The sequence below is a fragment of the Sesamum indicum genome, linkage group LG12 (assembly GCF_026168435.1).
Source record: "Sesamum indicum cultivar Baizhima isolate 11 linkage group LG12, ASM2616843v1, whole genome shotgun sequence".
NCBI lineage: Eukaryota > Viridiplantae > Streptophyta > Magnoliopsida > Lamiales > Pedaliaceae > Sesamum > Sesamum indicum.
The window spans coordinates 16,107,652-16,129,168 of NC_142668.1; the positions used below are offsets into that span (position 1 = coordinate 16,107,652).

Sequence of the window (21,517 nt, forward strand, 5' to 3'; positions counted from 1 at the left end):
AATTCCACATGAAATTGATTTTTTACAGTCAACAATTAGTTGGCATGCAGTCAGCTTTAAGCACTTTCTCTAATTGTTCTTCTCCTCAAGCTTTGTCCAATTGGTTAGTTTGGAAGGCTATGTTCCGTTTCCATGTTACAATTAGAATACCTAAGAAAATAGTTTATACAAATGAATTCTTGTAACATGGCATATAACAAATGAAAGTAGAAACACATATATACGCATCCATATTATTGTAAATGGTAGTATGGGCATGAATTAAAATCCATGGACCATAACAAAATATTCAACAGTTAATACATTTGTCATTGTTCCTTTACATATATTTTCTTCTTTTTTTCTGTGATTCATTAGTCTGTATATCCAAGCTGCAGCTACCCAACTCAAAATTTGTTCAACCTTTTCTCCTACATTTTAAAAACCCTCCACATCAAAATCTAGACAACACTTGTCTTTTTTTTATCATAGTAATCAATCCTTCTTTGATTTTCTTTTGAATAGTAACTAAAATATCTTGAAATATCTCACTATTCGCAATAAGTAAGGCAAATTTAATAGAGGCGGGGTGGGATGGACTGGACAAGCGTACTAGAATTAGACCCCACGGTTTATCATCTCCATGTACTGGTTCAATGATTCTTGCCTCTGCATCCTCATTTCCTCGTTGAATTTGTGGATGAACGCCTCCACTCGCCGATTCAACTCCTCCTGACTCAGCGACGGTTCCTTTCGGATCCTCAAACTTGCAGCCGCCGGCGACTCGTAGTTGCTGCGCTCCTTGAACGTCTCCGATTTGGTCACCTGATCTACGATGGGGGGATGCTGGTGCTCCCACGTGTCCGACTTCTTCAGGTGCCTCGTGAGCGGCACGTGACGGCCCTCCGTTATCATCTTCCATGTGCTCTCCAGTGTCTCCTGCCTCTTCGGCTTCGCCACTTTCAGAGACCTCACACCTGAAACTGCAAAAATCAAAATTCGCTATGTCATTACTGTAACTTTTCTGTATATTCATTTTTGCAAATACTTAATTAATTAATGAAGAGCGAATTGATTTAGATGTAAATAAAAATTAATAAAAGTTGGAAAAGAAAAAGAAAAAGCTTATGCAATTGTGAAACAGAAGCAAAACTTTTTCCGGATGATCGACGTCGCATTTGCATGCTTAACCACAAGGGAAGCCAAAAAGTGAAGGACACAAATACGACGCCGTACAGTTGTGTAAGCTTAGACTAGTGTGAAAACGTAGAGATCCCTGCGACATGTGAGCTCAGACTCGCCGGGAATCTGTGCTTCACAGTAAAATTGAATATTGAACTACAAGAGTAATTTAGAGTTTTGGTGAAGTTACCTTCAGGACTGTTCCTGATTGGCCTCCGGTGTCCGAACCTGGAAGAAGCCGGAGGTTTCTCATGTACCGGCAAGAGAGGTTTCTCCCGTACCGGCAAGAGAGATTCCACTTGAAGTTGCTGCGAAATTATCTTCTGCGGCAGGGTGTTGTACGTGGACGTCGTCGAATCAACAAACACATCCTCAGCTTCAGCTTGAGTTTCAACCACAATCTCTTCTTCTGTTTTGATATCAAAATCGATCTTCGCACCGTTCACCATCACAGGTTTCAATTCAACAACTGTATCATCCTCAACCTCTGACACCACAACTTCCGCCTCTACAGCCGTCGTCGGTTGCTGGACAACACTCATAATATCCATCTGAGCTGAAAACGATGCAAAACTCGACGGCGGAGGAGTTTTGACTGAAATCAAGTGCTCAGATCGAGCTGCAGGCTGTTCCGATTGGCTCTGGTGGAAGCGCGAGGACGCAGCTATGGTGATGATGATGCCGTTGATGATTATATACAAATAAGGAGGCTTCATCCATGAGAGAATGATGGACCAGATGGCCGGAATTCCATTCACTGCGACCGGAACAGAAAATTTCAACCCCATTGCTAAAGCCACAACTCCAGCTGAAATCAGAAGCACCTTCGCAGACAAGATCCAACCACTCATCGAGCCCATGTTAATATACCGTAACTATCTGATTTTGCTTTCTTCTTCTTGCGTGTGTGTGAGAGAGTGTGAGATGAGCTAAGAATATACCACAAGTGGAGGAATGGAAGAGAACGCGAGGATAGATGAAGTACTGAGGGTATATATACTGGTGGGTTGCTCTTGGGAACGCGGTTTATGGGATTGTGTGAAATCTGGGCCGTAAGATGAGGGGACAAAAAGCTGTGTTTGTCTAAATCAAATTAATTATATATTTTTTTAGAATCGTACGTCAATTCATAATAATCATACTCCGATTTGTCACTAATTCAAATTTGATCTAACAAAATCTAAACTAAAATTTTTCATATTTATTTGTGAAATCTTAGCTCAATTGAATTAAATAATTCAAATTAACTATAGCATAAGTATAATACTGATGATATAATTAATAAAATAGGAAAAACATTAATTTAAATATCTTGTTTGATTATTAAATTAGACACCAATTATTATTTTAAATTTATTGATTTAGGTGGAGCAAATGATGAATTGAAATTAGTAGTGTAAAGTGTGGTGTAGATGGGGTGGGTCAAAGTAATGTTATTAATAGTTTGAATATTGGTGAAGTTGGAAGTAAGAGGGTGATTTTGATGGTGAAAGGTGAAAAGTCAGAAATGTAATCTTCCCTTTTTGCTTCATAGATTTATCCATTTTTTGGTCGGCTAAGTAATCATCACAGGTTATCTTCATTATAATCACTATTACCCAACTAAGTAACTCTCACTATTTTCACCACCTTCAATTCATTTCACTCATTATTCTATTTCATCTTTTAAAGTCACATGTAGTGTAGGGCTGAATTGGCCAATACCCACACTTCCTACTCTATATTGCATTTTTTTATTGTATTTAAATATTATAAATTCTAAAAAAGAAAAAGAAAGGATTAATATATATGAAATATAAAAAGGAAAACTACGTAAGGGACGTTACTCAATTTTTGAGACCGTTAGCAGCGGATAGGCGGAGATTTGTGGGAAGATCCAGTTGCCCGGGCCTAACGCTGCGGGCGGCATCAAGCCCCTCACGTGCCCAACAGCCTGGTCCCCATGACCGACCATTTTCCCCCCTTCTTTTTCCAGTTTTTAAAAAGACCTTCCCTTTTCTTATGGATATTAAACTCCTCCCCCACAAACAAACAATACTTCCTTTATTACTCATGGCAATGGGGCGGGTTTAGGGTGAGTTTGTCCGGATTATATATGTAAAATTATTTAAAAGTTCATTTATAATATCATAATTTTCTATTAATAATGTAGTACATATGAATAAATAACTAATAATAAAAATCGGATCGGATCCGAGTCCAATATTTTAGGATTTGATCGAACCAAATAATATGAATACCAAACCCGTTCCGCCCCCAAAAAATCGGGCCCAATTGTCACCCTAGCTTTTACTTACTGATCCAACCACAGATTTTAATTCAAATTGGAGTAGATGGAAATTTGATTAATTATATAATTAGTGCAATATATACTTTTAGTATAATTAGCATATGATTTCGAGAAAATGACTAATTACACAACAAATATATTAAATTTGCTTTATAATTAATTTGATTCGATCAAATCCAAATATAATTTTTTTAAAAAAATAATTATAAATTATTAATTAATACTTATGTCCCATATAAAGTGCGCAACATGCCACAAAAAAAGGCGTATGAGCATGACCTTTAACGATCACACCAGCACCTTTATTCCACACTTTATTCTTCTTTCTTTGGTCATTTCCACCATTTTTGAGGTCGCAAAGCTGTTAAAAGTGCTTGATTTGGAGTTTGGACCACCAATTTGGTCACCTATATATAAATTAATTTCAGACCATCTTAATTTCAATTTCCCTCTGTGTGCGGAGGTTGGATTCGTCATGTTAGGTGAACCGATTTCAGGTTCCCACTATTTATTTTGAATGTCGTCATGATAAGGTTCTTAATTAAATTATATGGGGACTCCACCAATTATTCTTAGTTAGGTACCACATTATTGAATTACTAAAATATATTATTTCAATTATTTTTTGCGATTCCCTAAGTACTTGTTTATAAATCATTATTGCATGACGAGAGGTATGTATTTATTTTATTTTATGATGATATAATGTAGTAATAAATATATCCAACATTGGTATTTTAATTATGGTCCCCCATCGACCTGATTAGACTACAAAATGTTGTAATGAAACATGCAATTATATGTCTCCACATTAGACTACTAGTTTAAAAAAAATACCAAGAAATTATAATTAATTACGATACTAATAAGCCACGTATCACCAAATTCACTTGCTACCTAGACTGTATTAATCCGATGTTAGTTGAGCTAAACAACAATGTGAACGTGGCTGAAACTGAGCCTAAGCTGATTCTGTCATTACATAGAATTATTCCAAAAGTCAAATTGATTTATTTAAACTTATTTGAAAAAAAATAAAAAACACCCATTAGAATTGTGAACTGAATTACGGACAAGATGTCACGTGAAACCCAAACCGACAACTGCGGAGGGTGTCCTCGCAACTATCGCAATCATTAAATCAGTTAGAATTCGTTATAGTGGAAATTTGCGTAAACTCGAATTAATTATTGACCTAAATTAAGATGAAGGTGTCCGGATATGCTTTAATTTTTTTTCCTTATTAATAATTGGTGACTATACTTTAATTTAAAAATAAAACCAAGTCAAACTACTGCATGTGTTTGGAGTTTTGTAAAGTTTGGTCTCGTTTTTTAAATGGTTCAATTTGTTCACACGTTAGGCATATTGTGATTGGGGCCTCACATTAGTTGATCTTTTATTAGGTGGAATATGGGCATTTCTGATTGTTATGATATTTTACTTTATACCTATAATTGTTAATGATTGATATCCGTTATTTAAAATTTATTACTTGTTGAAGTAAAAGTAAAACAAAAAGGAAAATGGAAAAATCCTTTTGGCATTGATCTGGTTGAGACTCGAGAACATCGATGATCTGAAACTGATAATAATATTGTGAAGATGTGAAGACGATTTGCAGACCAAGTCTGAATATGTATTTCAAATTGGATTAGTAAAGTTAGCCTAAACACACGAAATATAGGCCAATTGAGGTGACCTTAAGTTAAAATCCTCCGAAACTTGAGTCAATTTAGGGCTTCGCAGTTTGCATATTGCAATCTTGTAGTAATAAATACATATATGTAAAATGAACATAATTCCTTTATGGGGATATATATGTCATAATCCAAGCGGGCTACACAGCAGTGGAGTAATCGTCAGATGAGTATTAGATCAACGGTTGTTGAAGCGGGTCGTCGGCTTAAGAAGGTCTAGTGCGACCTAACCCATAAAAAAACACGTGGACTCTTAGAATGTTTGTGTATTTTTTTTTTTTTTTTTTGAAGAACATTTTGGTCTTTTTGACTTGCCATAATACATTTTTCCTATTAGATATGTAATGTAATTAAGAGTGGCATAAATAAAAGAGTACGAAGGGACGAACAAATAACTTAATGATGACACCTTTTTTTTGTGAAATATAGGCAACGGATCTAAATCCCAAGAAAAGTCGAGAACCAACTTGAATCCTTTATAAAGAAAAATATATATATAGAAAAAAGAAAAGAATAAATAAAGGAGCATGGGATGGGGATGGGCATGGGTAGTAATTTGTGAGAAGTAGAAAAGAAAAGGAAGATAAGAAGGAAGCCATAACGTGATGAGGACAAAACGTGTGACTTGTTAAATTTGACTTGAGTTGAGGCTGCAGATCTCACTTGCGCGGCGTGGTGCACCCTACCTCAGCGGCTGCAAAATCAGCGCATCTTGTCAGTTGGGATCATTAATTCAAAATTCTTGACCCAACCATTTAATTTCCTCTTATAAAAACTATTTTCATTTCTGTTTTTCTAATATTTGTGGGTGAGGGGATCTGAATCTCACGCTTTTGGGCTGCTTCCAGAGGCATCTACACCTCATTTGCGCGCCACACCTGATTTGTGGTAGTAGTCTGTTTAGTGACAGTTGCACCAGATGGAGACGGTGGCGGTGGCGGAAACTAAAACAATTGGATAAAAATAGAACCGTGCCTTTGACGCACTTTTGAAGATTTTCTCTATTTAAGTCAAATTATAGATGCTGAGGGAGGTATTCTTCTATTTCTTTGAGAGATGGCGACTACTCAACTCAAATAAATTTAAGCTCTAGTGATTCTACTCTTAAGTTGAAAATATTGATAAATATTTTTATGATTTCATATGGATTCTTGTGTTGATATAATACTTTGCTACATGTTGCATGATTTTTTTTATTTAAATCGATTTGATAGTGTGATGCACTTGTCATATAATTGATCATTTTTTTTAAATTGTACATCTATTATACCTACAATATAGTTACTTCAAATTTAATTTAAATTAGAGTTTTTCATGATGTAAAAAATATGCTATGCTAATCTTTTGGGGGTGAATTCTAGAAAATTCTTTATAGAAATGTACTAAGTTTAGTATGGATGACCTGTTAGTATATATATATTGGATTAAAACTAAATATAATTGAAAGTAATAATTATGTCTGTCATACAAGGAAGTTCTAACCTGAAAATCCGAAAGAAGAATCCTGACCAACGCTATCCAAACACGCCTCATCCACTTCATGCACACTCCCATCGGCATCGTTCTACCAATTATTGCTGGTGAGCTCAGACCGGAATGGATGATGCTTGATTGGATAGGGTTGGAAAGATTGATTGATGTGATTTTCTCTTCAAATCCTTACAATTTGTAGCAGAATCCCATGATCATGATTTTGTGACAGATACAAGGTTTGTTTCTTCAGTCGTGATCAGTTGGTGGTTAACATTTAGGTCTATAGTAAAAGGTTTTTGTTGAAATATGCGCAAAATGCGTGAACTGAGGAATTAGAATCGAAGTGGCTGAACAAGAAAGAAATCATGACCCAATTGCTTCAGCTATTGCATTTTTGTTTGAGCTTGAGCCCAATTTTAAAAGACGTTGGACCTTCAAGTTTTAATACAAAAGCCCAATTTAGATTCGGGCTTACGAGATTGATGCTCGTAATAATGTTGGCCCAGTCAAGTGAAACTGAAAAGAGGAAATAACAAGTATAGAATGAGGATAAAATAGGAAAATGGGAAAATCAGACGGCATAGCCGGCGACCCGCAACAATTCCCTGTTTCCGTGTAGCAGTGGTTCAGTTCTCCAGCACCGTTGCCGTTTTCCAGGTTTGTGATGAATATAAGAATAGATGTATCAGTATTTCTTGACTGTTATACTCTTCTTTAAGCATCTGGAGAAACAAATCGGAATAATTTCTCCTTCTCTCAATTCGACGGTATTTTGGAGATATTTGCCGTGTTTTTTGGATCTAGTGTCGAAGTGAGAGAATAATAAGAAAACTGTTGGTAATACAATTATGTTTCTGTTTTAATATTGTTATGAACGGAGCCATGAGTTTTATGTTAATGCGTTTGGATTCTGGTGGTTGTCTGTTTCATCAGAAAATATTGGTCTAATTAGTTCATAGTACATACTCGTGCCTGGCTTCGCCTTTGTCTCTAAACAGCCTTATTTACATCAATGATTTGTATTATGTTCGGAGGATTGAAAGTTCAAAACCATCTAGTACGTCTTTGTTGCAGAGTTTCTTCTTCCGGGTTGGGACTGTTGCTTTTGGAGCCTTATTTGTAAGGATTGGGGCTGATGGTTAGACTCTTTGATTCTCACTGTCACTTTCAAGATTCAAGAATCTTGAATCTGGCCCCTAAACTAATAAAGGAGACTATTGATACTGGTGTGGTTCATTTTGCTGTAAATGGAGTATCTGAGAAGGACTGGCATTTGGTGAAGGAGATGAGCGAACGCTATCCTTCTGTTATTCCAAACTTTGGGGTTCATCCATGGTATATATCTGAGAGAACTCCCAATTGGCTCAACACTTTGAAGGAGTTCCTTGCGACTACTCCTTCTGCTGCGGTTGGAGAGATTGGTCTCGACAAAGGTTCTATGGGGAAGCGGATTGATTTTACGGATCAAGTTGAAGTCTTCCGCCAGCAGCTTGAACTTGCAAAAGAGCTGAAAAAACCAGCCTCTTTGCACTGTGTGCAGGCTTTTGGTGATCTTCTTGAGATACTAAAGTCTGTCGGGCCATTTCCTTCTGGTGTAATATTGCATTCGTATCTTGGTTCTGCTGAGATGGTTCCTGAATTTTCTAAACTCGGTGCTTACTTTTCCTTCTCTGGTTTCCTCATGTCAATGAAAGAAAGCAAGGCAAAGAAAATGTTGAAGTCCATTCCTACTGAAAGGATTTTGTTGGAGACAGATGCCCCGGATGCTCAACCAAAATCAGTAAATCCAGATTCTCTATTCTGGATTGAAAGAGAAGCTCCTGATTCAAAAAAGCTTACCGGTGATGAAGATAGTTTGTCCTCAAATGAAGCTAACACCCTTGACAACAGATCCCGTGATAAAGGAGAAGCATCTGCATTACCTGAAGAAAGACTTAACCATCCAGCTAACATTCATCACGTACTTGCTTACGTCGCGCGTTTACTTGAGATGGAAGAAAAAGAACTTGCTGAATTGAGCTATCAAAATGCTGTACGCCTCTTCTCTTATGAGGGATCAAAGTTGGTGCAGGTCAACTCTTAGTAATTGTGTAAAGTTAGAGTTGACAAGTTCTTAGCAATTGTTGCTCTCGATGTAAGTCTGAAAGTCACAAAAGTTACAATTTCAGGATTGTATGTTCTGGTTCATACTTGTAGACTTGCTTGTAATTATTACACAATGCTTAAATTCATACCGGTGATGTGATAGTACTAAAGATGAGCATAGTTTGATTCAAACGAAAAGAAACGTAGTTCGATTAAAGGAAGATTTGTTTGCATAAGATAATAACATTTCCTTCTATTCATTGAAGCCATATCAAACCAAAGGCAAACACAATTCTACAAACTCAAGGAAGCAAAAATCATGTTGTACAAAAATATGCAGTTTCAGAACCTCACAATTATAAGAACAATTTCGTAAATTTACTGCTTTGAATTATCACATAAAAGGATTAGGCTACACTATCCTGCCTTTGTTGTTTCACGCCGCCTTACAGACTACCTCAGATGAGTTCAGAGAAGTTGATTCTTCTTTGTGCATGCCTGGAACCTCTACCGAACATCATTCATATTTTTTCTGCATCTTCAGTTTTGACTCTATGTCTCCACTGTAAGGTGCAACATGGTATGCATACTGCTGGATAACAGAGAAGATGACCATCTCAACACAAACTAAAACATTCTGAATTGCTTCCTCGACGTGCTCTGTATCTAACCAGAAATGATGGGATTGAACAATGCCCATCCTGACGAGGATGTCAAGTACTACTCCCTGCAAGCCATCAGAAGACATTTATCAAACCAGCTGTAGTAATGCTATATTATCCTCATTGACAAAGATGGAAGTATAAAATTTCCAACTAACATTGATCAGACAAGAGAGAAAATATGTGATATCCCGTGCATTACTCATTATGTTCAACATCCATAAGCTGAATCTACCAAATTAGAAACTGATGTAAGAAAATCCAGTTTGAGCTAATTGCATCAGATTCTGATTTACGGAAGACTTGAATTTCATGATCATTGGTCAGGGCCAGTCTTCAAAAGTTCACTTGTCTAGTTATGTCACTACTTTAGAGAAGGGCCATGATTTTGACGATCCATAAGAATCTAGAAAATCTATAACAAAGTCTCAAACTGATTACAAGTGCTCGATTCAGATCTGAAAAGCAGCAGTAATCAAGAGAATGATGATAATTGTAACAAGATCACAATCAATATCCACAAATATGCAGCAGGACTTCAGCAGCAAGATTAGAAGCTGATTTTGCTATCCATATACATGGGCATTACTAGGGTCAAACCTGAACTAATGGACGGTGTGACACATTTTTGTCTATGCACCTAACAGTACTTTGGTGAATTTAGAGACAACCACAAGGTAATCATGCCATCATGAAATGCTTATGAGAAACTTAACAAATGGTCAAAACATGTGAGCAAGTGAATTTGCTCACCCTTTCGTATCTAAATCTAAATTCCAAATAAACAAACAAATTGAGATGCATGAGATGAGAAAGACGATCTCTGACCTGCCAAAAGCAGAAGAAAACAATTCCCTTGATGCAGATAAACTTTGCCAGTGGCTTATGAGGCTCCAATTCTTTTGCGAAGACATGGTAGAAGACAACCAAGGAGTACATGGCCAAGGAAAACGATAGGTTGAGAATGACTGTGAACGTCCAACTGAGCCAACTGGGGTACATCCCAACAATTTGTAATGTTATCATCAAGATAGAACATATGGGACGGATGATAACAAACTGCCATGTCCAATACTTGAGAAGCCTCAACGTGTGGTGATTCAAATGCGTCTTCCTAGGCTGCACATAACCGAAAGGAACTTTCTTAGACACAATTCAAAAATTGATCATCCAACCGAAACTCATGTAGCATTGTAGTCTGTTGGGATTAAACAGCCAATTAGTAACTCATGCCCTCAGCTCAAGTTTAGCAGCAGAAAGCCTCCTTTTGGTATGTCTTCCTTCTGTATAACTTGCTCGAGTTGGAGTTAAGTTCATAAAAAAAGGGAATCAGTTATTGCTCAAAACTAAGGATAAAATATCATATCTTCCTTGCTCTAAAGATATTAATGCATTCAGAAAATCTTATTTACCACCATCTACAAACAAAACCATAAAACCAATACCAGAAAATATTAAGCAACAGCACAGGACAGTAAAATCTCACCTGGAAGAGAGTCATCGGAAATGAATGGTGAATCTCCCTCCCTTTTATCTCATCAGGTACAATATTCTTGCTCATGGAAATCTTCAAATAACTATACATCAAAGCCAAAAACTTCGCAATAGCCTGACCCAAACAAGAAAAACCCCAGCATAATTAAACATAATTAAATAACTATACGTCGAAGCAAAATAATTTGCAATAGCCTGACACCGAACTGCAAAATAAACCAGCACAACCAAACACAATTTGGCATATCATAGTTAACAACCATAAAAAGAAAAGAGAAGATAGATATATGGCACACACCAAAGCTTCATAGCAGTCTTTGACAGAGTCCAATAGCATGAAAAATGGTTTGCTCCCGCGGATATCCAATAATCCAACAAACGAGTCAACAGCATAAACTGGGGCCATCAGTATGATTATGAGTATGGCTTTTTGCTCCTTCGCATTCTTCCAGTAAAACAGATGTTGTGATACCAACTGAAACGTGAAGTGCAGAGTTAGCATCACTAAGAATCCTGAAGCCGCCAGCGTCATTTGGTCCCGATCCATGTTAGCAAAATCCATGTCGCCTGCAACTCAAGTTTGCTCCGGTAAAGTTACAGTAATCAGTCAATAAGATCGCCCAATGAATAATGATCAAGAAAGAAAGGGAAAAGGTGGAAAAGTCTTGCCGGATTCGAAGAACAGAACACAAAAAGGAAATTCCAGTGAGGTTTCTGGCCTGCTAATCATACGATAAAGGCGAAAAAGTACACAAAAGCGTGCTGTTTGGTATGGCGTTAAGGAGTCCTACTAAAAGCGCACAATGCCAAGATCCGCATCGCTGACGCTGTGATGGGCCCTGCTTTAAGTATTAATAACGTCTTCCATTTTCAACGATTCTAACCTACACCATGTTTTAAGTAATAAAACGTTTATCGTCTTAAACGTTTTCATTGTACCATTGGAAGTCTGCATGAAGGCGTCCTGGTTTGACCAGGTTCTTAACTGTCAAAGCGTGTCGGTGAGCGCATAAACTATATACACTATTGTCGCAGCATCCCTTTCAAGCTTACAGAACGGGTCGGGTAACGGATTCCATATAACGAAGGCGCCAAAGTAACCGTTTATATTTCGTTCTAAGTTTTTCTTTCTGAAATTGTTTTCCAAGGTTTCTTTCAGAAATAAAACGTCACACTCACGCACAAAAAACAAAGTTTCAAGAAAACTGACAAGTATTTGTTTCTTGTGATTACCGGTCCTATTAATTCCAAGAATTGCAGTCCAAGCTCTTGTTCCAATCTTATCCGTCATTATGGCTCGCAACAAATACGCCAAAACAGTGTCCAGCATTAGTCGATTCTACTTACAACGCCTGTTCATAAATATATAAGATTGGGTTTCATGATCCTTTTACCTTGGTAATAGTTTTACTTGTTGAAATACTGAAATGAGGAATATGTTCATTATACTTTTGTCGGCGATTTTATTGTTTGAAGGTAGTTTTTGGAACACAGCCGTTTCAACAACTGTGACATATGATAGTAAGGCATTGGTCATCGACGGAAAGCGGAGAATCTTGCAGTCAGGCTCCGTACATTATCCACGAACCACGCCAGAAGTGAGTTGGAATCTTTATTTATTTTTTGTTGATTACTGGTTTGATGAATTAAGGAAATGTTATTGTTTTCCTGTTTGTGGTGAATTGAAGGTATGGCCAGAAATCATTAGGAAGGCAAAGGAAGGAGGATTGGACGTGATAGAGACTTATGTCTTTTGGAATTATCATGAGCCTGTGAGAGGAGAGGTATACAAGTTACTTTGCTTCTCATAACAAGTGATTACGAGTATGTTCCACGCTGAACTTAATAGAACAATAGTTCAATGCTTTTGTTTGTGGGAATGGGAGATTAATCATTTAACTGGTAAGTCCTTAATTTCTTATTTTATGGCCTGTGTTTATTGATTCTCAGTTTAATGGCATGGTCTAAATAAATGGAGGCTCAAGATCTTTTAAGCCTCAAACGTCAATTTCGGAAAGTTTTATGGCTCAAGAGCTGAGTTCAAGTTGCTATTTGCCACCATACTTCTTGATAATGCTGATACTTCATTCTATGATTTATTTCCTTGTTTTCTATGACAATTACTTGATTAATGCTGAGAGATTCACTTTTATTTTTGCATAATGTTGAAAGTATCGTGGTTAAGATAAGAATATATGACTTACTTTTTGTGGATAATATGACTGAATTTTGTCAAGCTGCTGCAGCCAATTTTTAGTGACCATGCTTTGCTGGATTTTGTAGCCTCTATAAGGTTACTGTTCTGTGTAATACTTTCTATTTAGTGTGTGATGTCTGCACTAATTGTTGATAGACTGAGGTCTGAAGTGGTTCTGTGTGGGGAATGTGCAGTTGTCTATTTTCAGTGGAAAAATGACTATCACATGCAATAAAGAAAATGGCTTAGATATGGTTCTTACATGTACTTTTTCCACATTAGCGTCATACCTGTTACCTTAGAGACACTGACACTTTCTAGAAATGTAGTACTACTTTGGAGGCAGGTTTGACCTAGTGCGATTTGTTAAGGAAGTGCATGAAGCTGGTCTCTTTGTGCATTTGAGAATTGGTCCCTATGCTTGTGCTGAATGGAACTATGGGTTAGTCCTTTATTCAGTCTTCTTGATCTGTACACAGTTTCCATTGTTATCTCTTAAGGTAATAAATGCATGTCTTGGGGGATTTTTAAACTACTGTTTAAAGTTCAATTATCAAGTAGATAATAAAATGAATCATTTGCAATATCGTAACTCCTTAAATTAAAAATGAAATGATTTGATAACGTCGACACTCTTGTTTGACTTGTCTGAACAGGGGATTTCCAGTTTGGTTGCATTTTATTCCTGGAATACAGTTCCGAACAACAAACAGCCTTTTCAAGGTGCATCTTAAAATGCTGCAACTGATAGTTTCATAATTAATTGATGAAAACTTCAAGATGTTGTGTAAAGCATGTTTTGGTGTTAATGCAGAAAGAAATGGAGCGATTTCTTGCGAAAATTGTTAACTTGATGAAGGATGAGAACCTCTTTGCATCACAAGGAGGGCCAATTATTCTCGCACAGGTTGCTTCTTATTATGTACTCGGCTGCCTTTAGCTCAAAATTTTCTTCTTGAACTTTAAAATTATTGTCATGTGCTTGTTTTCCCGGGGTAATAATAGCATAGGTGCTGGATATGATTTCTGAACATTATGTGTTGTTCATAAAATGTTTACCTAGCATTGAAATAATCCATTCTTCACATTATCTTTCTTATTGCCAACATGGTTAGTGGTGTATGATTTGTCCTCCACACATAAAGTTGAGAATCCAAATATTATGCAGTAAGTGATTATAAAATATGTCATTGGTACAGAGTATCTTACTGAATTTGATGTTATTGGTCAGTTTATCCTTTTGGTCTTTATTTGTTTATCTATTTTAGGGAGTGTGTTGTTACAGGTGGAGAATGAATATGGAAATGTTGAATGGGCTTATGGAGTAGCTGGAGAGTTATATGTCAAATGGGCTGCAGCAACAGCTGTCGGTCTTAATACCACCGTTCCATGGGTGATGTGTGCTCAGGAAGATGCACCAGATCCAATTGTAAGTAGAATTCATCAATGTTTCCCGTCATGTTCCTTTTCTCCATAATGCTCACACAATAGAAGGCACATCATATTCTTTTTGCCATAGTTCTATGTAATAATGGGATTTTTGGCTGCTGTGTGGTTGATTATGAGAACTGCAGTGCTTCTAGTAGACGCAAACTTAATAAAGGAAGCATGTGATGTTGCAGATAAACACTTGCAATGGATTTTATTGCGACCGGTTTTCTCCAAATTCACCATTCAAGCCAAAAATGTGGACGGAAAACTACGTTGGATGGTAAACAAAGTACATTATTCTGTTTCGGGTAGTTTATTGGAGAATCCCCACAGGTTTCACGCTCATTATTATCAGTCTTTCTAGAGTCCAACACTAACATATAATTTTGCAGGTTCCTTGCATTTGGATATGCCGTTCCTTTTCGACCTGTTGAAGACTTAGCTTTTGCTGTTGCACGCTTTTTTGAAACAGGTGGCACTTTCCAAAACTATTACATGGTGAGCCTGATTAAGGTGATATCAAGGAGCTGCAAGTTATGCCCTGATAAACACAATCTCTTACCAATTTGATTTCTCCAATACTTGCAGTATTTTGGTGGCACCAACTTTGGTAGAACAGCAGGAGGACCTTTGGTTGCTACTAGTTATGACTATGACGCCCCAATAAATGAGTATGGTAAACTTTCTGACTGGTTAAGCAGAGAAATGCCATCTGTATGTACCAGGAGCAGAGCAGTTTTTTTCTTTCATTCTTGGAAATTTTTGGCAGTCTATAAGATCTGTATGCTAGGTATTTTAAAAGGAGTAAATGAAAGGCCAACATATTGAAGATGTAATAGATCAACTAGTGGTTTTTAGGTTCCAAAATTGATGCGTTAGACACACAAATATGTCACAAATTTAAACTTCCAAGGAACATCAAAAGGGTTTATGAATTTGAAAAATCTGCTATGCACTTGTGATTCACAATTCAGCTTGAAAATTGCAGGGTTGGGAGTATTATTCTGCATAGGATGATATAAGGGATATAAGCCAATTTCTTTCAGTAGTAATGAGAACTGGAGAATATTTTTCTGTAGCATTTGACATGGAGCTTTTCCTTATCCCAGGTCATGCAACAAAAATTAGAGGAGCACCTTCTACTGTAATTAGCATGATAATGATCTAACTAAAAACACCCACCTTACTCATTTTATCTTAATTTATGTAGGTTTTATCAATCAGCCAAAGTGGGGCCACCTGCGTGACCTTCACATTTCAATTGAACAGTGTGAGGAACATTTGATCAATGCCAATGCAACTCAAATTTCTTTGGGCAAGAATCTGGAGGTATGTTTAAATCCATGTTTTGTTTTTTTATTGTCAGTGTAGGGTTAGATAGGACATTTTGTTGTTTATACATGGAATCTAAAACATTTGGAAGCATCCAAAGCATTTAGTGGGAAACATTGGGCAAAGTTTTCATCCTTTTTTCATTGTTTTACACAAATTTTATGTTCATCTTGCATGAAAAAAGAATATGGAGCTAAAGCAGCTGTTCTTTTATGCATGGTATTGAACATTAAGTTGCACCTATCATTTGCAATATGCCCTGCCATATTTTGTATATTCTGATTTGGATTTTGTACTGATCATGTAATGTAAATAATTTGGAATTTTATTGTGTTCTGGAAGGAGTATCATTCCTGTTGCTGAATAGCATCTTGTGCATGCTTGCATTTTTTAACTTCAGATGGAAACAAATTTACGTTCTTTTTTATTTTAGGTCACATAGCAATTGGATCCTATACTCATGTCGTTAAATCTGAAAACTTCTTTCAGTTGAAAATGTAGAATTTGATGTTATCTGTATAAAACGTATCTGCTATTTATTTACGAGTCTGAATAACTTGTTGACTAGAATATTCATGTTGCTGTTGATGAGCCTTGACACCCCGGGAATTTGACAATCACATTTGCTATATCAGGCTCATGTATACTACAGGTCCCACAATGATTGTGCAGCATTTCTTGCCAATTATGGTAGCTCCACAGATGCTACTGTCAATTTCAGGGGGAATTCTTACTTCCTTCCTGCATGGTCTGTGAGCATTCTTCCAGACTGCGTGAATGTTATATTCAACACAGCTAAGGTAACCCCTCCCCTCTCTCTGTTTTTGGTTCTCATAAATGTGTTGAGACTTCAAATTCCTAGTGCCTATTCATTTTTACTTTTGAATACAAGGTTGGGTCTCGGCCTACTAATAAAGAATAAATAAAGATATCCTAAAAAAGGACTACACTCTGTGTTTAAACTAATGGCAGGGAGGGGGTGTCAGCTGGTAAGGGCTACTTGATAATCATTAAAGTTCATGGTTTTTGTTGCATCTTCCTTTATAAGCATGTGAAGTAGTTATGTACTGAACATTGCATTCTTGGTTCATGGAACGACTTCGTAACACATTTCTCTCTTAACAAATCTCAATTTTCTTTTGTTGCTTTTTGAAACATTCACATATTCACACGATGAAAAATGGAATTTAAGATTGAAACTGTTCAGAAGTTGATTTGGTGACTATCCCTCAGGTTTAATATCTTATGAAAATTCTTCTCTTCATTTACCATGGACAAAGGTTCTTTCGCAAAGAACTCTTGATGATGATGTTTTTACTTGGAACATCACCATGCATGACTCTTCTCTGCCATCATCATCTTGGAGTTGGTACAAGGAACAGGTGGGCGTTTGGGGTAACAACTCATTTGAGGCCTCAGGTTTACTGGAGCAGATAAATACAACAAAAGATACAAGTGATTTCCTCTGGTACTCGACAAGGTAAATCACTTCATGTTTGTTCTTTGATTTTTTATTTTTTATTCTGCCGTACTAGGAAACGATTTTCCAGCTTTGAATGCTAAATAAAATGATAGCACTCAATTAATTTTCACGAGAACACTAACCTGTTCCATCCTAATCGAACAGCTTTCTCAGTTTCCATAAATTGAAATTGTCAAACATTTCGGAAGGGATGGAGAAATTGAGTTCTTAACATAAAAATGGATAAAGGATTGATTATAGGCTCATGTATATGCCGTTTCCTATTACTGAATTTCATTTTATTGTTTTACAAGAAGTGGCAACCAAATATAGTCAGGGATGATCATGCACGAATTGAGACGTCTTTACAGTTTTCAGCAAATTATATTTTTGATCAAGATGAAAGAAATTAATTGTTTCTTCCTCTTGGTTTTTCCTTCTGTAAGTGTAATTTCCAGTGTTTATACTACAGTATATTGCTAAGCATTTTTTAACTGCTCAATCTTCTTAGCAATTATTAATTTTGTAATATATTATTTTATTACTGGCAGCATAAATATGACTGCAAAAACTGAGCAAAATCAAACAAAAGAAGTAGGTCTGCTTATCTGGAGTTTGGGACACGCTGCTCTTCTCTTTGTAAACAAAAGATTAGTAGGTAAGCAATGTGTGTAGTACAATTAGCTAAACTCAAATTCTATTCATGAAAATTTCTATTTTGTCTTCTTCTGCAAAAGAATTATTCAGGAACATATCCAATTTTGTTAGATGTAACTGCTATATATGCACATGTATTTGCTCCAGCATGATGAAATTCTTCACGAAAGATGGCTACCTCACTAGCAGCCCAACAACTTTTTATGTTGATGAGTATGGCCATGATAGAGAACTTTCTCAACCTCTGCTGTATTTGATCTTTGCTTCTATTTTCTGTCCATGCTAGTAATAAAAACGAGTTTTCAAATATCCTTCTCAAATAAAGTTGTAAGGTGTGCCAACTGGAAAAGATCAAAGGAGAAAAGAGAAGATAAACAATTTGTTGATTGTGAATGAAACTTGGAATATGTATTTCTTCATCATTGTTACTATATTTCTAGTCTGAATTTCTCTGTTGAATAGTTACTGAAAATCAACAGCGCCCTGTTTATTGCTGCTCTTTTGATCATTTAAGATGCATCTTTTAATTAGTCTTGAGCTATATCTGATAAACTTCTTGCTTTGATCTTCAGGATTTGGTTATGGAAATCATGATGATGCCAGCTTCATAATGAGTGCCAAGGTTAAACTTCATAGTGGAAGCAACACAGTGGACGTGCTGAGTATGATGATTGGTTTACAGGTAGGGTGTTCTCCCCCTCACTTGCCACTCTCTCTTTCTCATCCACGTTTATGCTTCCATAGAAATTCCTGTCTATTGTTGTTCTAAATCTGTATTTTGTATATTAATATGGATGTTAAGAAGAATGGAGAAACGATAAAGAGTGTTTTGATGATGGGTTTGGGGGCAAATTACAAATGTCAGAAGAAGGGTCAAATTCTGGATGGAGAATTCAAAGCTAGATGCTTGATGGGAACTTTTTTATAGCAGAGAACCCACATAGTCTGCCCTATATATTGGATATATCTTACTGTGGAGGAGAACCATCTTACACAAAGCAACAAAAATGCGTGCATTGGAGAAGTTAACTTGCCTTGTTATAGACCCAAGGCCATATTTTGAGATTCAGATTCCAATTTTGCACCTGATCTTGATGGGGAGTCTTTTCTATGACCCAAAACAATCTTTTACAGCCCTGTTTTCTCCTTACTTCCACATATTTTTAGCATAATCATTATTGTTCAATGTCAAATTCACAATTTCCTTTCTTTGAAACATCATTCTTCAGAATTACGGACCATGGTTTGATGTGCAAGGAGCGGGATTATATTCTGTGGTTCTTACTGATTTGACAGATTCAGAAGAGGATCTGTCTTCCATGCAGTGGACGTATCAGGTAGGTAGTTATACCAGGATTAGTTAACTTGGAAATGTTTCTCACATAATTATTCTCAACTACTGACAAGCTGCAACTTGAAATTATTGCAAATACACTTTTTAACTCACTATGTCGTGCGTTTTTGCTCGTAACTCTTTTTAGAAGACAAGACCTTAATTGAGGAGAGGTAATGTTGATACAATAAACATTACTTCAGACAGAAATAGGTATGTTTAAGAACTGGATATAATTTCTCTCCTGAATGAACGTTTAATGTTTCTGAGATTGAATTCTACCACACAGTTTTAAACTTGGCATGTTCACCAAAGAATATTGCTAAATAATGGTAAATTACATGAAACGGATTTCATATTCATCTTTTGCTTTGTTACATCTCCCGTGGCTTTCAGCCTCATGGTAATTCTTCTGAAGTGGAAAGAGACCCATTAATTTGTATTTCTAAATATAATCATTTACCATTTCAATATTTATCGCAACAAATGATGTTCGGAAACATGGATATACTCAGGTTGGGCTTGAAGGTGAATTTCTTGGACTTCAGAATGTATCCCTTGCAAATAGTTCAATATGGACTAAGGGGAGGGCAATACCGGTCAACCAGAGTTTGATATGGTACAAGGTAATTAGATAACTTGATCTTAGTGCGTCCCAACTTGAACCGAAACAATTCCCTCAATGGAGTATAATTTTGACCTGCCTGTAAGCTTGACACTGAAGTCCATTTCTAGTCCATTTTTATCCTCTTTACAGTCTCAAAGCATTTTGCTCTGTTTCTGTATTTCGAGAAAATGAGTGTAGAAATAACAAAAATAATGCCCTGCTTGATTTAACATCGAAAATTTTTTCTATCAGACTGTGTTCCTCCCTCCTGAAGGAAAGGGTCCCATATCACTGAATCTTTCTGGCATGGGGAAGGGCCAAGCATGGGTAAATGGTCAGAGTATAGGCCGATACTGGTCGTCTTATCTCTCACCATCAAGTGGCTGTTCCGAGGACTGTGACTATAGAGGAACTTATGATGCATCAAAATGTCTGAAGAAGTGTGGTCAACCGGCTCAAACATTGTAAGTAGAACCAGAAATCTGCTTTACTTGCTTGGAGCTTGATTTCCACAATGCATATCCGTAAGTAAAATCAACAGTAGCTTCTATGTGTCTTTTCAATCACTGATTGGGCTGCTTTCAGTTTCAGACTGCTATATTCTTCATTTCTTGGCTATGCATGTGGCGATTTTATAGAACGACGAAATGTTTCCAGGTATCATGTACCACGCTCTTGGCTACAACCTGGTGAGAACTTGCTCGTCATCCATGAAGAGCTTGGAGGGGACCCTTCAACAATCTCTGTGGTGACTCAAAACGGGCAACTAATATGCAACCGTGTATCAGAGGCTGATCTTCCACCAGCTGATACTTGGGAACCAGGTGTAGGTTTTGCATCCAGAACCCCTCTACTTCGACTGAGCTGTGAAACAGGGTGGCATATTGCTTCGGTTCGTTTTGCTAGCTTCGGAACTCCTGGAGGGAATTGTGGAGCCCTCAGTCCAGGGAGTTGTCATGCCGATGTTTCATCAATTGTTCACAAGGTAATGTCATTGATTAGCATATTTTGCCTACAAATATTTGCACCCCGTAGAGGAAATAATGTCAGTCATTTGCCTATTTGGTTCTCTGTCCTTCTCTAGAACATTCACTACCTTCCTTAGTTCCCATTCTTTTCCTCCTTCCTCTCAACTTACGTAAGAATTTACGACTGTTTCTTTAGTTTTGTTTCTCCTCTTCTAATATTTGCTTTCTCATCAAAATCCTTGAACGAACAAATTTTGGAGGAATTTACTAAAGTTAATGTCGGAATCCATGCTGCATATCAGCTGGCCTATTCTAGTTATTATGTTGCACTGGAATGGTACTGATGAAGAAGAAATGAAACATAACGAATAACAAAATTTCGTATCTGACCTGTGGGATTATCGTACAGGACTGTGTTGGCAAGCAGGCATGTTCAATTCTGGTCTCCACAGATAAACTCGGAGACCCCTGTCCTAGTGTCTTGAAAAGCTTGGCAGTTGAGGCTCTTTGTAGAGGTTGATATATGCCTTCCTTTGCAAATGCCTGTATCAAACTCTCTTGACCTGTTTTTATTTATTGGGTTTATGGAACAACCTAGGGAAAATTAAACCCCTGTATGAATTACCAAGACCAATTCCTGGAATTATTAACTGCTCTCATAGTTA

The 21,517-nt window shown here is 36.9% G+C and overlaps 4 protein-coding genes across 5 annotated transcripts; 2 read left to right on the forward strand and 2 right to left on the reverse strand.

The window, feature by feature from the left end:
• Window positions 1-207: 207 nt before the first annotated feature.
• On the reverse strand, window positions 208-2,136 carry LOC105175481 (uncharacterized). Its single transcript, XM_011097928.3, has 2 exons — window positions 1,352-2,136; window positions 208-962 (listed from the first exon to the last, which is right to left on the reverse strand). Exons 1-2 carry the CDS (start codon window positions 2,019-2,021, stop codon window positions 598-600), a joined length of 1,035 nt encoding a protein of 344 aa, XP_011096230.1. The 5' UTR covers window positions 2,022-2,136; the 3' UTR covers window positions 208-597.
• Window positions 2,137-6,927: 4,791 nt separating this feature from the next.
• Window positions 6,928-8,879, forward strand: LOC105175482 (TatD related DNase). Of its 2 annotated transcripts, none has more exons than XM_011097930.3 (2): window positions 6,928-7,281; window positions 7,683-8,879. In XM_011097930.3, the coding sequence occupies exon 2, from the start codon at window positions 7,760-7,762 to the stop codon at window positions 8,705-8,707; it is 948 nt and encodes a 315-aa protein (XP_011096232.1). In that variant the 5' UTR covers window positions 6,928-7,281; window positions 7,683-7,759; the 3' UTR covers window positions 8,708-8,879. The 2 variants fall into 2 exon arrangements, with proteins under 2 accessions (XP_011096232.1, XP_011096231.1); XM_011097929.3 differs by having other exon boundaries at window positions 7,699-8,879.
• A 101-nt stretch (window positions 8,880-8,980) lies between these two features.
• On the reverse strand, window positions 8,981-11,679 carry LOC105175483 (uncharacterized). Its single transcript, XM_011097931.3, has 4 exons — window positions 11,164-11,679; window positions 10,858-10,980; window positions 10,200-10,490; window positions 8,981-9,436 (listed from the first exon to the last, which is right to left on the reverse strand). Exons 1-4 carry the CDS (start codon window positions 11,425-11,427, stop codon window positions 9,227-9,229), a joined length of 888 nt encoding a protein of 295 aa, XP_011096233.1. The 5' UTR covers window positions 11,428-11,679; the 3' UTR covers window positions 8,981-9,226.
• Window positions 11,680-11,821: 142 nt separating this feature from the next.
• Window positions 11,822-21,509, forward strand: LOC105175633 (beta-galactosidase 6). The gene is made up of 19 exons (XM_011098136.3): window positions 11,822-12,463; window positions 12,554-12,649; window positions 13,392-13,504; window positions 13,719-13,785; window positions 13,877-13,969; window positions 14,348-14,491; window positions 14,685-14,773; window positions 14,886-14,991; window positions 15,082-15,169; window positions 15,704-15,822; window positions 16,461-16,625; window positions 17,106-17,305; window positions 17,839-17,945; window positions 18,517-18,626; window positions 19,174-19,281; window positions 19,793-19,903; window positions 20,137-20,348; window positions 20,542-20,869; window positions 21,262-21,509. Exons 1-19 carry the CDS (start codon window positions 12,293-12,295, stop codon window positions 21,370-21,372), a joined length of 2,538 nt encoding a protein of 845 aa, XP_011096438.1. The 5' UTR covers window positions 11,822-12,292; the 3' UTR covers window positions 21,373-21,509.
• The last annotated feature ends 8 nt before the right edge of the window (window positions 21,510-21,517 follow it).